This window comes from Thalassophryne amazonica, chromosome 11 (assembly GCF_902500255.1).
Source record: "Thalassophryne amazonica chromosome 11, fThaAma1.1, whole genome shotgun sequence".
Taxonomy (NCBI): Eukaryota; Metazoa; Chordata; class Actinopteri; order Batrachoidiformes; family Batrachoididae; genus Thalassophryne; species Thalassophryne amazonica.
In genome coordinates, this window is record NC_047113.1 from 76,563,764 (window position 1) to 76,578,621 (window position 14,858).

Below are 14,858 nucleotides of genomic sequence, written 5' to 3' on the forward strand. Positions count from 1 at the left end.
TTATCTTCATTTATCTTTATTTCAGTGCGCCTATATTTATGTGATTGAGCAAAGTATTCAAATCCTCAAATAAGCAATAGTTGAGTAAATAACACTGAATATATAAATGGGCACATTTTTGGCATAGAAGAAAAAACTGCTCTACGACTTTGGTTATAGGCTACTTATGTATTGCTATGCCAGTTAAATCAGTTAAAATGTGGTCTTACCTTAACCAGTTTTGTTATATTTTTTATGTTTTGACAAATATTACATAGTTGTTTTTTAAGGGAACAGACAGTTTTTCGGCTTTTAAAGAGGCCATAAAATAATTTTTTATTATTAATTATTTGAGTTTTATATTAATTATATGAGAGTTTGTCTGAATAAAGAAATGTTTTGTGTATATTTTTCTCCATGTAATGTGGAGTTGCATCAGGAAGGGCATCCTCAGATTTGCTGTGGCGACCCCAAGTGCAAACAAGGGGGCAGCTGAAGGGGCTTACTTTTGTGTGTGTGTGGGGGGGGGTTACTTGTTGCCCCAAGATTTATTTAATATTTATTTAATGTTACCTTCAATATTTTTTAAAAAGTCAACCATTAATGCTTACTTTAAAGAAATAAAAATGAAAGGATTTTTTTCTGGAATTTGATATTTTCTTAAATACGGAAACTACTGTATATCATTTTTTTTAATACAAGACTTTTATTCTGAAACATCCTGCTGAAGCCGTTGCCTTTCTTCTTCTTGTGTCCCATTCTTCCTTGTGCTTCAGAGTGCAGAGTTTTAGTTTTTAGAAGATAAAAAATGTCTTTGGAGGTAGAATCCGCAGAGTAAGTAATCGCTGTAAAACAAATCATAAAATGGAATACATTATGCAGTAATTCGACTGGTCATCACGCTGTTTTGGGGCATTTACACGTCTGCTCGGCCCTGAATTCTGACTGCTGCAGCCCCTTTAGTGTTAGCATGCTAAGCTAACTAGCTGATTTTGCGCTCGTTCTTTGCTAAGTGTGATGAAGTCTGGAAATATTTTTCTTTTTAAGTACGTCATTAAACATTTTTACGTTTTCTTCTGTTATGATATTGGAGCTGGACTAAATCACGGAAGGTTATCTTAACTATTGTTAATCATAAAAATGCCGTTTGTTAATCAATGTCACCAGATTTGAGTAAAATGTATCTTATAATCAACGTTTTGTGGAGCATTCGTCAAAACATCGCTCAAAAATTAATAATTTACATAAGCATTCTTTAAAGTCCAAAAACAATTCATTAAAAACACAAAAGATCTCACCGGTGTAGAATAAGTGTCTGAAGTTGTCAAAAAAGCAAGCAAGGATATAGATATATATATATATTTATCAGTGATTTGTTTTATCATTCCATGTGTTTGTTTGCCAAATTCATGATTCTGAGGATAAACTTTGACAGTTACTGGAATTATTTATTTTATTAATCAAACTTCTACAAAAAAAACCCCAAACTGAAATCTTATTTAATCAAGCACAAGTTAAATAAAAATTGATTTCTGAAGAGGTTACCTCAGGCAGCGTTATCCCCCCCAATAAATACATTTTTCAATTTATTAATCAATATTGGATTTAATTGACATTTCCAACAGAGTTTTAACAGTGCTGTATTTTTTAAATATAAAATGTCGTGATAGTATTAATTAAGAAACCTACACATTTCTAATTCTGACAATATTATATTTTCAGTCCAAATTCCAATGTTATTTACAGTATTAAATAACACACAAAGCACAAGTCCTCATGTTGGAGAATCTTAATAAGTAATGAATGTTTTTATTTTGTTTTTGTTTGTTTTTGTTTTTTTTTTTTGGTTGCTTAAGCTCGTAATTATTGTCTAATATGAAACTGGCTCCAATAGAATTGGCCCATTGAAAGTAATAATAATTTTGTCATGCTTGAGATAGAATATGTTCTCTTGTCTTTGTTTAGTCTTTGATATAATGAGTTTAGTCTTGATGGTTAAAGACATTTTACAATTTAATACACATTTTCTTGTTTATCCACATTTAGTTGAACAAACATTTAATTAAAAATGTAACATTTACCCCTGTTTGTTCAGCGCTCCGTAGTTTAATTTCTTTCGGCTGAGCTGCACTGACTTTCCTTGTGTGTTCCTCTCCAGCGTGATCCGTCTGATAATGCAGTACTTGAAAGAAAACAATCTGCACCGGACGCTGGCGACCCTGCAGGAGGAGACCACGGTGTCTCTGAACACAGTGGACAGTATAGAGAGCTTTGTCGCAGACATAAACAGTGGCCACTGGGACACTGTCCTGCAAGCCATCCAGTCCCTCAAACTGCCAGATAAGACCCTGATAGATCTCTACGAGCAGGTACTCTTTACATAGCAGTCACTTGCGTAACCTGTTGTGATTTAAGTTAGATTCAGTCGAAAACAATCTTTAAAAATTGTTCTCTTGTCTAAGCTTTTCTGTGTTCTTCTCTGTACAGGTTGTGTTGGAGCTCATTGAGTTGAGAGAGCTGGGTGCAGCCCGTTCACTGCTGAGGCAGACTGATCCCATGATAATGCTGAAGCAGACCCAGCCAGAGAGGTACATCCACCTGGAGAACCTGCTGGCTCGCTCCTACTTTGATCCTCGGGAGGTGAGTCTAAAGCATGCGGGCCCCCAGCAGGTTTCCTGCTTTGCCGTCTCCATGTGCAAAGTCCACCAAAGTTGGAAGAGGTTTAAAGGCACTCGAAGGAGGTTTGGTGTCAGAGTTTGTGTTGTTGTTAATTGTTGTAATTGTAATGAGGTGGGCTTCATAGATAATTGGCAAAGCTTCTGGGGAAAACCTGGTCTTGTTAGGAGAGACGGCATCCATCCCACTTTGGATGGAGCAGCTCTCATTTCTAGAAATCTGGCCAATTTTCTTAAATCCTCCAAACCGTGACTATCCAGGGTTGGGACCAGGAAGCAGAGTTGTAGTCTTACACACCTCTCTGCAGCTTCTCTCCCCCTGCCATCCCCTCATTACCCCATCCCCGTAGAGACGGTGCCTGCTCCCAGACTACCAATAACCAGCAAAAATCTATTTAAGCATAAAAATTCAAAAAGAAAAAATAATATAGCACCTTCAACTGCACCACAGACTAAAACAGTTAAATGTGGTCTATTAAACATTAGGTCTCTCTCTTCTAAGTCCCTGTTGGTAAATGATATAATAATTGATCAACATATTGATTTATTCTGCCTTACAGAAACCTGGTTACAGCAGGATGAATATGTTAGTTTAAATGAGTCAACACCCCCGAGTCACACTAGCTGTCAGAATGCTCGTAGCACGGGCCGAGGCGGAGGATTAGCAGCAATCTTCCATTCCAGCTTATTAATTAATCAAAAACCCAGACAGAGCTTTAATTCATTTGAAAGCTTGACTCTTAGTCTTGTCCATCCAAATTGGAAGTCCCAAAAACCAGTTTTATTTGTTATTATCTATCGTCCACCTGGTCGTTACTGTGAGTTTCTCTGTGAATTTTCAGACCTTTTGTCTGACTTAGTGCTTAGCTCAGATAAGATAATTATAGTGGGCAATTTTAACATCCACACAGATGCTGAGAATGACAGCCTCAACACTGCATTTAATCTATTGTTAGACTCTATTGGCTTTGCTCAAAAAGTAAATGAGTCCACCCACCACTTTAATCATATCTTAGATCTTGTTCTGACTTATGGTATGGAAATAGAAGACTTAACAGTATTCCCTGAAAACTCCCTTCTGTCTGATCATTTCTTAATAACATTTACATTTACTCTGATGGACTACCCAGCAGTGGGAATAAGTTTCATTACACTAGAAGTCTTTCAGAAAGCACTGTAACTAGGTTTAAGGATATGATTCCTTCTTTATGTTCTCTAATGTCATATACCAATACAGTGCAGAGTAGCTACCTAAACTCTGTAAGTGAGATAGAGTATCTCGTCAGTAGTTTTGCATCCTCATTGAAGACAACTTTGGATGCTGTAGCTCCTCTAAAAAAGAGAGCTTTAAATCAGAAGTGCCTGACTCCGTGGTATAACTCACAAACTCGTAGCTTAAAGCAGATAACCCGTACGTTGGAGAGGAAATGGCGTCTCACTAATTTAGAAGATCTTCACTTAGCCTGGAAAAAGAGTCTGTTGCTCTATAAAAAAGCCCTCCGTAAAGCTAGGACATCTTTCTACTCATCACTAATTGAAGAAAATAAGAACAACCCCAGGTTTCTTTTCAGCACTGTAGCCAGGCTGACAAAGAGTCAGAGCTCTATTGAGCTGAGTATTCCATTAACTTTAACTAGTAATGACTTCATGACTTTCTTTGCTAACACAATTTTAACTATTAGAGAAAAAATTACTCATAACCATCCCAAAGACGTATCGTTATCTTTGGCTGCTTTCAGTGATGCCGGTATTTGGTTAGACTCTTTCTCTCCGATTGTTCTGTCTGAGTTATTTTCATTAGTTACTTCATCCAAACCATCAACATGTTTATTAGACCCCATTCCTACCAGGCTGCTCAAGGAAGCCCTACCATTATTTAATGCTTCGATCTTAAATATGATCAATCTATCTTTGTTAGTTGGCTGTGTACCACAGGCTTTTAAGGTGGCAGTAATTAAACCATTACTTAAAAAGCCATCACTTCACCCAGCTATCTTAGCTAATTATAGGCCAATCTCCAACCTTCCTTTTCTCTCAAAAATTCTTGAAAAGGTAGTTGTAAAACAGCTAACTGATCATCTGCAGAGGAATGGTCTATTTGAAGAGTTTCAGTCAGGTTTTAGAATTCATCATAGTACAGAAACAGCATTAGTGAAGGTTACAAATGATCTTCTTATGGCCTCGGACAGTGGACTCATCTCTGTGCTTGTTCTGTTAGACCTCAGTGCTGCTTTTCTGTTAGACCTCAGTGCTGCTTTTGATACTGTTGACCATAAAATTTTATTACAGAGATTAGAGCATGCCATAGGTATTAAAGGCACTGCGCTGCGGTGGTTTGAATCATATTTGTCTAATAGATTACAATTTGTTCATGTAAATGGGGAATCGTCTTCACAGACTAAAGTTAATTATGGAGTTCCACAAGGTTCTGTGCTAGGACAAATTTTATTCACTTTATACATGCTTCCCTTAGGCAGTATTATTAGACGGTATTGCGTAAATTTTCATTGTTACGCAGATGATACCCAGCTTTATCTATCCATGAAGCCAGAGGACACACACCAATTAGCTAAACTGCAGGATTGTCTTACAGACATAAAGACATGGATGACCTCTAATTTCCTGCTTTTAAACTCAGATAAAACTGAAGTTATTGTACTTGGCCCCACAAATCTTAGAAACATGGTGTCTAACCAGATCCTTACTCTGGATGGCATTACCCTGACCTCTAGTAATACTGTGAGAAATCTTGGAGTCATTTTTGATCAGGATATGTCATTCAAAGCACATATTAAATATGTAGGACTGCTTTTTTGCATTTACGCAATATCTCTAAAATCAGAAAGGTCTTGTCTCAGAGTGATGCTGAAAAACTAATTCATGCATTTATTTCCTCTAGGCTGGACTATTGTAATTCATTATTATCAGGTTGTCCTAAAAGTTCCCTAAAAAGCCTTCAGTTAATTCAAAATGCTGCAGCTAGAGTACTGACGGGGACTAGAAGGAGAGAGCATATCTCACCCATATTGGCCTCTCTTCATTGGCTTCCTGTTAATTCTAGAATAGAATTTAAAATTCTTCTTCTTACTTATAAGGTTTTGAATAATCAGGTCCCATCTTATCTTAGGGACCTCGTAGTACCATATCACCCCAATAGAGCGCTTCGCTCTCAGACTGCAGGCTTACTTGTAGTTCCTAGGGTTTGTAAGAGTAGAATGGGAGGCAGAGCCTTCAGCTTTCAGGCTCCTCTCCTGTGGAACCAGCTCCCAATTCAGATCAGGGAGACAGACACCCTCTCTACTTTTAAGATTAGGCTTAAAACTTTCCTTTTTGCTAAAGCTTATAGTTAGGGCTGGATCAGGTGACCCTGAACCATCCCTTAGTTATGCTGCTATAGACGTAGACTGCTGGGGGGTTCCCATGATGCACTGTTTCTTTCTCTTTTTGCTCTGTATGCACCACTCTGCATTTAATCATTAGTGATCGATCTCTGCTCCCCTCCACAGCATGTCTTTTTCCTGGTTCTCTCCCTCAGTCCCAACCAGTCCCAGCAGAAGACTGCCCCTCCCTGAGCCTGGTTCTGCTGGAGGTTTCTTCCTGTTAAAAGGGAGTTTTTCCTTCCCACTGTAGCCAAGTGCTTGCTCACAGGGGGTCGTTTTGACCGTTGGGGTTTTACATAATTATTGTATGGCCTTGTCTTACAATATAAAGCGCCTTGGGGCAACTGTTTGTTGTGATCTGGCGCTATATAAAAAAAATTGATTGATTGATTGTTGCATGTGTTTATTTATTTTGCTGTTCAGGCATACCCAGATGGAAGCAGTAAGGAGAAGCGGCGGGGGGCCATCGCCTTGGCTCTGGCAGGGGAGGTCAGCGTGGTGCCGCCCTCTCGTCTCATGGCCTTATTGGCACAGGTACATTTTACCTTCTCCAGCAGCTTCATAACACCCACTTGTCCTGTCAAAGATTTCGTTGTGACGTTTCACGTGTTCTTTATCGATGGCTGGCAGGTTTTCATTATTGCCTATGAGTATTACTTGGCCTAAGTGACCTGTGATCTTCCAGAAAATGATGCCATTTAGATAAAGCTGTGTGGGTTGTGATTGGTCTGTTCTGCTCCTGCAGTCGTTGAAGTGGCAGCAGCATCAAGGTCTGCTGCCTCCTGGTATGACCATCGACTTGTTCAGGGGTAAAGCTGCCGTCAAGGATGTGGAGGACGAACGCTTCCCCACTCAACTTAGCAGACACGTCAAGGTGCATAAACACTTCATGTTCTTCTGCTCATGTGAGGCTGAAATGTCCCTTTTTGGCTAATTAATTAATAAATGATATTCTGTGCCTTTGGGAAAAAAATGTTTTTTGTGTTTTCCGTGTTGGTAGGATTTTGTGGTCATTTTATTACTGCTTTGCATCCAGTGAGATGTGTGCATCACTTCAGTGCTGTAAAGCCACCTGCTTTTGTCCTCTGCAGTTTGGACAGAAATCTCACGTGGAGTGTGCACGTTTCTCTCCTGATGGTCAGTACCTGGTTACCGGCTCTGTCGATGGTTTCATTGAGGTCTGGAACTTCACTACCGGCAAAATCAGAAAGGTAAATTGTACAAACAAAAAGGAAAGGAAAACCAGATTTACTGTTTGATCAGTGTGATCTACATCTGGAGTCTTTGACTTTGCATGTATAAAACAGTGATGTGTGTAATGAGCAGCTCTTCATGTTTCATGAATTTCCTCTATAAGATCTGGCATGGGAAAAGAGACCAGATCTTGAGCTCCAAATTGGGGCAAGTTGTTGAGTTTTGATGGCAATCTGGATGGATTGTTGCCAGTAGGTTTTGCACTGCCATCGTTTCATAGTGCCATGGTGTAGATGGTGATTTACGCTGCTGCATGCAGAATGAGTTACTGCAGTGCACAGCAGAATGAAGTCTCTGTCCTCAAGATTTCCAGTGTTTAAATAAAAATAGCCTTCCCAAATTGCCTTAGGTAATTAACATCTGAAGCTAGATCCACCCTTGCAGTCAGTGTGAAAGGTCGACACAAAGGTTTGATACATGACTCAGTCCAATCACAATATTAACACTTTTTAATGTTAGATCGGAAACAAATTACAGAAGCTTTTTTAACTTATTCCTGTTACAGGTTTGCACCCTGTGCACACACAGCTGTGTTCATTAAAGCTGAAATGTAATTTGTGTTTTAAATCTTCATTTTAAAAAAGAAATGTGTCATAAAGACTTGTTGAAGCTGTATAACGATCACGTTTTCACTGTAAAGGTTTATGACTAATGACTTGGCGGCATGTCCGTAGCTGACTTCTGATTTAATTTGGTGTTGTTTACATTGTGATCTACAGGATCTGAAGTATCAGGCGCAGGATAACTTCATGATGATGGATGATGCCGTGTTGTGTATGTGCTTCAGTCGGGACACAGAGATGTTGGCCACCGGCGCTCAGGATGGAAAAATCAAGGTAGAGGAGGCACAAAGGTTTATTCTATTTTGATGTTATTATTGATTTATAAAGAAAATTATGAGCCAAATTTTTAACACTGAGCAAAACGGGGAGGTTATCGTTAGCTTATTGTTGGTGGAAAATAAGGAGGTAAACATAAAATAGTTTATCTTTTAAAGTGTCAGACTTAACTTTAAATTTACCATATTTTCTGCAGTAGAAGTTGCAGGTGTTTTACTAATTTTGGAGGCCTTGCGACTTATACTCTGGTGCAACTTGTATACCAAAAATTCACAAGTTTGTTATCAACAATAGTAATTATAATGACTGTTTATATAGAACTTTCTCAAGAATCAAAGCACTGAGCAAAATAACCTCCAATAATGAAAGAATAAATGTCAGTAATAAAAAAAAAACACTACAATACAAAAAAATCCCAAATTAAAGAGCTGATAAAACAGAAAAAGGTGTGACTTATATGTGTTTTTTTTTTTTTCCTCTTCAAGAGGCATTTTTTGACAGGTACTCCAGTAAATACGATAAATACATTTTTGCAAGTCAGCAACACCACAAAAAAATGTGTGCAGTCACAGTTTCCTGATGCTGTACGGACGCGAACGTATAAATCTGACACATGAAAGGGAAAGTAAACCTTTAAAATGGGCAGTGTTGATGTTGTTGTGAAAATATTTGCCAGACCTTTTTTTTTTTTGCACGTATGTGTGCAGGTATGGAAGATCCAGAGCGGCCAGTGTCTGCGGAGGTTTGAGCGTGCGCACAGTAAAGGTGTAACGTGTGTCAGTTTCTGTAAGGACAGCAGTCAGCTCCTAAGTGCCTCCTTCGACCAGACCATCAGGTGAACTCACGCCACCTCAGTCACCAGTCGCCTCCACGGTTTGGTAGTAACAGAACCACACTTTGTTTTTTTGTTTTGTTTTTTTTTTTGGCACAGAATCCACGGTCTGAAGTCGGGTAAAACGCTAAAGGAGTTCCGCGGCCACGCCTCATTTGTTAACGAGGCCACCTTCACTCCAGATGGACATCACATCATCAGCGCCTCCTCTGATGGCACAGTTAAGGTACAGGAAGATCGAAATGGTTGTGGCTCCAAATACACTAAAGCCTTAAAGTGCAACTAAAGGACATCAGTTCTAAAACCTGAGTAAGCTATCGGCTCGAAGAAGTCTGTACGCAACAAAAAAAAGCACGCAAACCTTATTTCTCAGCACTTTAACTTTGCCAGAATAATCTGTAGGTGTGTCACATCAAGGCGCTGTTTAAACAGTGTGATTATTGCACGCTCACTCTAAAATCTGCAAGATCAACTGAAGAGTTCAGATACCAAAGCAATGTAAATCCATTTTTTTTAAAGTGGAGAAACATGCAATTTAAGATGGAAATTTAATGAAAACGTGGCCCTGCGACAGACTGGCGTCCTGTCCTGGGTGTACCTCATGCCCTATGACTGCTGGGATAGACTCCAGCCCCCCGCGACCCTTAATTGGACTAAGCGGTAGAAGATGAATGAATGAATGAATGAATGATTGAATTTAATGAAAAATGCATTAGGATTTTAATGCACTAATGAGAATGAGAGGAACACTAGTAGCCAGTAAACCAGTATTTATCAGTATGTCTGGTATTTATATTGTGTATTTGTATTTATATTTGCAAACTGTTTTTTTTGTTGTTGTTGTTGTTGTTGTTGTTTGTTTTACTTTCACTTTCGACACTCTGTGTGCTTCTTACCCTGTGTGCTGCTATACAATGCTGTTGGAACCTCAGTTTCCCTGAGGGAGTCTTCCTAAGGGACCAGTAATCTAATTTCCATCAATAAAATGATTCTTTAATATTTTGCACACCAGGAGATACCAAAACAGAAAAGTCCATGATGGCCTCAAATACAACTTTGTGGTTTTGGACTTGCTGGGTTTTTGCATCAGAACTCTTGACCTGCACATTTTAGTGTCCTTTTCAATATTGCACATCTGTGCTGTAATCTTGAGGTTAATCAGCATTTTAAGTATGCAATATAAGGGGGGGATATCACTAAGGTGGATTTTAACAAATTTATGAACAACATTCGAGAGACAAACCTTTTATGTGCATAATAGAAGTTTGAGATCTTTTGCTTCAACTTACAAAACACAAAAATGTTGTGTTTATGTTATGTTGAGAAAAAAAAATCATCTTCCTGACCTAAAAAAATAAATGAACAAATTTGCAGAATTAGACTATAAACATTTTTCTTTCCATTAGTGGTCTTTGTCCTGTTTGAACTGGAAGTGGGACGAACCTGTATTGTTGGCACACAGTTGGGTCCATAAGTGTCTGGGCAGTAACACTTCTCTGATTCCCTCCCAAGGTGTGGAACATGAAGACCACTGAGTGCACGAACACATTCAAGCCTCTGGGCACGTCTGCCGGCACCGACATCACCGTCAACAACGTCATCCTGCTGCCTAAGAACCCGGAGCATTTTGTTGTGTGTAACCGCTCCAACACGGTGGTCATCATGAATATGCAGGGGCAGGTGGGTGCAGCCGGCGCTTGCGGTGTAGCTATGGACATGTTTGACGAGGTGAGAGCCGGACATGTTTGACGGGGTGTTTGTTGTCTGTGTGCAGATTGTGAGGAGCTTCAGCTCCGGTAAAAGGGAAGGAGGAGACTTTGTGTGCTGCACGCTGTCTCCCCGCGGCGAGTGGATCTACTGCGTGGGTGAAGACTTTGTGCTCTACTGCTTCAGCACCGTCACCGGCAAGCTGGAGAGAACGCTGACGGTACATTTGCGCACCGACACAGGCTCAGTGTGTTTGTGGCTTTGCCACAGCTGGTGCACAGTCAGCCGTACACGCTTGTTAATCACAAAAATCAGCAGTTCGTTTTCAGTTATTAGGGATCCAAGCCCGGCGGGGGTGGGGACAGCTGTTGTAAAGCAACACTGTTCCCCGTTCCAGCAAGGATGGGAATCCCATTGTTATTGTTCAATTTTTATTTATTTATTTCCCCCCCCCCCCCCCCCCCCCCCCCCCCCCAAACTAACTACATACGATACTGGCACCTTGATCATAGAAGCTGTGAAGGGGATGTTTTCAGGTCTGGTACTTAACTCAGACACAAGAAATTGAAGCAGATCCACTTGTAGGGGGCGCTATAGCAACAAATTTGCATTTTAGCATCTAAATCCCAAACTGTCATACATTCAAATGCCTTATATGGATGCATCCACTGGCTTCAGGAGAATCTCCGGATCTAGGCCACGCCAATTTGCGCCTATATAGACTTTGCACAAATTCGCAATATATGCATGGGGGGGCGAGCTGTGTACAGTACTTAGACCCTGTGCATACCTGCTGGCCGTTCTAGTTAGAAATGTACCTGCAGATCACAACTGCTCCTTCAGTGTTTCTTATGAGTGCGCAGGCTGCCGTCTGACAGCTGAACTGTTTTAATTTCTTAACTGGACTGGAGGTTTTCACAGGTCGGAAACTTCAGATTCAACCTGGAGGACAAATCATTTCATTTTTGTTTTAATATATTTATTAGAAAACGTCACAGAAATTACAGAATACAACTTCCAGTTACAAAAATTGTGTTTTCAACATGTTTTTTATATATTTTTTTTTACATATATAACAAAACCCACCCACATACAAAACAGGAAAAATGCAGAAAAAAAAGGGGGGGGGGGTTGAGGGAGAATGAGAAGAGAGGAGAAGAGAAGGAGAGGAGATGGGCAAATCTCAAGATGGGTCAGTAAAGAAATCCAAAAAGCATTGCCATTTCATAATGAATTTGTTCGGGCAACCACGTCTGGAATAGCGGATTTTCTCCACTTTCAGGAAAGACATAACGTCATTAATTCACAGTGTGGGAGAAGGGGACTGAGTGGCTTTCCAATGTAGCAACAGATGGCGTCTGGCTATTAATGATGTAAAAGCCAAAACCTCCAATTGGTCAGCTGAGTATTGACGATAATTATCAGGAAGACCAAAAATTGCCAGATGTGGAGAAACCCTGACGGATTTAGAGAAGACCCTTGAAAGTGTATGAAAATAGGTTTGTCAGAGACGGGCAAGAGAAAAACGTGCGTCAGGTGACACGGCGAGCCGCCACACCTGTCACATGTGTCCGCCACGTCTGGGAATATCCTCGACAACCTGGCCTTGGAGTAATGGCATCTAAAGAGAATTTTGTACTGAATAAGGGTCAGCCGGGCACATATGGAAGCCTTATGAATTCTATCCAGTACTGAATCCCACCAAGCTACATCAAAGGTCAATCCCAGCTCATGCTCCCAGGCCTCCTTAGTACTCACAGTAGTGGGTGCCTCATAAGATAAAATAGTATTATAAATCTTGGAAATGAGGGATTTCCGGGAGGGCTTCAAATCGAGAAAGTCGTCACAAATCTGCGTGGGAGGAAAAAGAGGGAATGAGGGAAACAGAGATTTAGCACAGTTCCTTACTTGGAAATATCTAAATAAGTATGAGGATGGAATGGAATATTCCACAGTAAGGAATGTGAAAGTACAAAAAACACCATCTTTGTAAAGATCCTTAAAACACTTAATGCCCTTATTGTACCACTGGGTAAAAGTAGCGGCTTGAACAGGCAATTTTTCAGTAATGGAGCTAAAGATGAGGATAATTCTAATTTAAATTGCTTTCTGAACTGGGACCATATTTTGAGGGTAGAGCAAACCACCGGGTTAGTAGTAAAGCCAGAGGGGTTGATGGGTAGCGGGCTGGTCAGAAGTGCGGGCAGCGAGGACCGAGGACATGATTGTCCTTCTAAACGACACCAGGGGACCATCATTGAGTTCGACCAAAATACAATTTTGCAAATATTAGCTGCCCAATAGTAAAATTGGAAATTAGGTAAGGAGAGGCCCCCATCAAATTTACATCTCTCAAGTACGGTCCGACGAATCCTGGGGACTTTACCTTTCCATAAAAAATCCGAAATAGCCTGATTAACGGTTTTTAAAAAATACCTTGGGTAAGAATAATGGCAGAAACAGCGGTTTAATCACACTGACTCGGAGCCATCCAACCTGAAAAGGCACCAAGGATGATGACCTCTGGTCCAGCATACTGTGTTTTCCAGGCTATACATTGCACCAGATTATTAGTCTCATCTGTCCAAAAAAGCATCATGATGAGTAAAAAATATGCAGGAGTAACATTTGTTGCATTTATTTTTAAATATGGTGCTGTTGCTTCATGCAGCAAGAAGCAAAGTGAATTTTATTGGCATATTATTATTTATAACTCAAACACTGCATTAGTGAGCAGAGGCTAATGAACTACTTGATGTTATTGTAATATGCAGAAAATGTGGAGTAAACTGCTTCTTCAGGCCACTGAATAAGTGGTCATACGTGAGGTAAACATGCATTGTAAATATTTGAAAAAAGTTCATTATTTATACTGCAAACACTGCATTAGTAAGCAGCAGCCAATGAGCTAGTTTATTTTAACATGTAGAAAATGCAAGTAATCTGCTTGGTTTGACCACTGAAGGGACGATCATAGATGTTTTGAAAAATATTTAGTAAAACATTTCTAAAAGATAATAGCTTAGCTGGTTTGCAGCAGCTGTTCTTGATGTTTCACAGTCCAAACAGGTATTGTTCTTAGTAGTATAAAAAGTTAGATTCCGTCTTTTTATTCCAGAGTGTGGTCTTTCTGGTTGTGAGCATGATTTCTTAATTTTACTCATGCTCAAAGACAAGGAACATTTTTCTCTTTGCTTTTTCTTTTTCTGCTCTGGAATGTGAATCACAGGACCTCATTCAGTATCCAGGAGCAGCTGGTCCTGTGTGGACAGTGCCGGCTTGTGGTCATAGATGATAATGCAGCAGTTTTCCCTATATGTCACAGGACCTCCCAAACTAGTTTTAAAAAAATACAGTAGTTAAGACAAACAGACTCTGCCCAGTGTGCCAACTTTCAAAACAGAGAACAGGTGAGATGACCTCATGACCTTTCCTGCACCACAAATCACATCCACAAAAAAAAAAAACACTTTTTGGTGGAACGCGTTGTATTGAGCTACGTTTATGGAGGAAGGAAGTTGTTTTAGTTTCTGGTGAGAATCCAGATCACGATGTACAATGAGTCTGCTTTGTTGACATCGGGATGTCGCTCCTCCTCCCTCCAGGTCCACGAGAAGGATGTGATCGGCATCGCCCACCATCCACACCAGAACCTGATCGGCACCTACAGCGAGGACGGCCTGCTGAAGCTCTGGAAGCCGTGAAGCGTGCCGTTCTCGCCCTGCAGCTCCTCTCCTCTCTCTGAACTCTGCTCTCCGGGTTTTTTGTTCTTTTTGGAGCTCATGGAGCAGCGACCGCTTCAGGTCGGTCTGGACTGAAGGTGCTGAGGAGAGACTTGTGTGTTTGTGATTCTGCGGGTGACGAATCACAACTCGTTTGCGTGCAGATGAGTGTCGGTGAGAGTTTGGAGAGTTCGTATCGTGGAATCTTTCTCAGTCATTCCATGGAAAGATTTGCACGATTTTTGTAATCTGGCTCAATGATTCCTTTTATGTTTTTCACTTAACAGTGAGTCTTGTTACAAATGACAAAAAATCTCATTGTAGAAACAAATTATCTTATTGCAATGTTGAATTATGTCAGTTTAAGTGTAAATTAGTTGCATAAAACTCCTGCATTTACAGTTGCTCCAATAAATACACTTATACTTGTCAACATCACAACTTTTACTGACGTGGTTTTGTTTATTTTC

General features: G+C 40.1%; 1 protein-coding gene across 1 annotated transcript; it reads left to right on the forward strand.

Annotated features, from left to right (window-relative positions):
• The first annotated feature begins 693 nt into the window (after nt 1-693).
• On the forward strand, nt 694-14,826 carry smu1a (SMU1 DNA replication regulator and spliceosomal factor a). Its single transcript, XM_034182210.1, has 12 exons — nt 694-813; nt 2,138-2,348; nt 2,467-2,619; nt 6,458-6,568; nt 6,780-6,908; nt 7,126-7,245; nt 8,008-8,124; nt 8,835-8,962; nt 9,059-9,185; nt 10,472-10,639; nt 10,734-10,886; nt 14,272-14,826. The coding sequence occupies exons 1-12, from the start codon at nt 788-790 to the stop codon at nt 14,368-14,370; spliced, it is 1,542 nt and encodes a 513-aa protein (XP_034038101.1). The 5' UTR covers nt 694-787; the 3' UTR covers nt 14,371-14,826.
• The last annotated feature ends 32 nt before the right edge of the window (nt 14,827-14,858 follow it).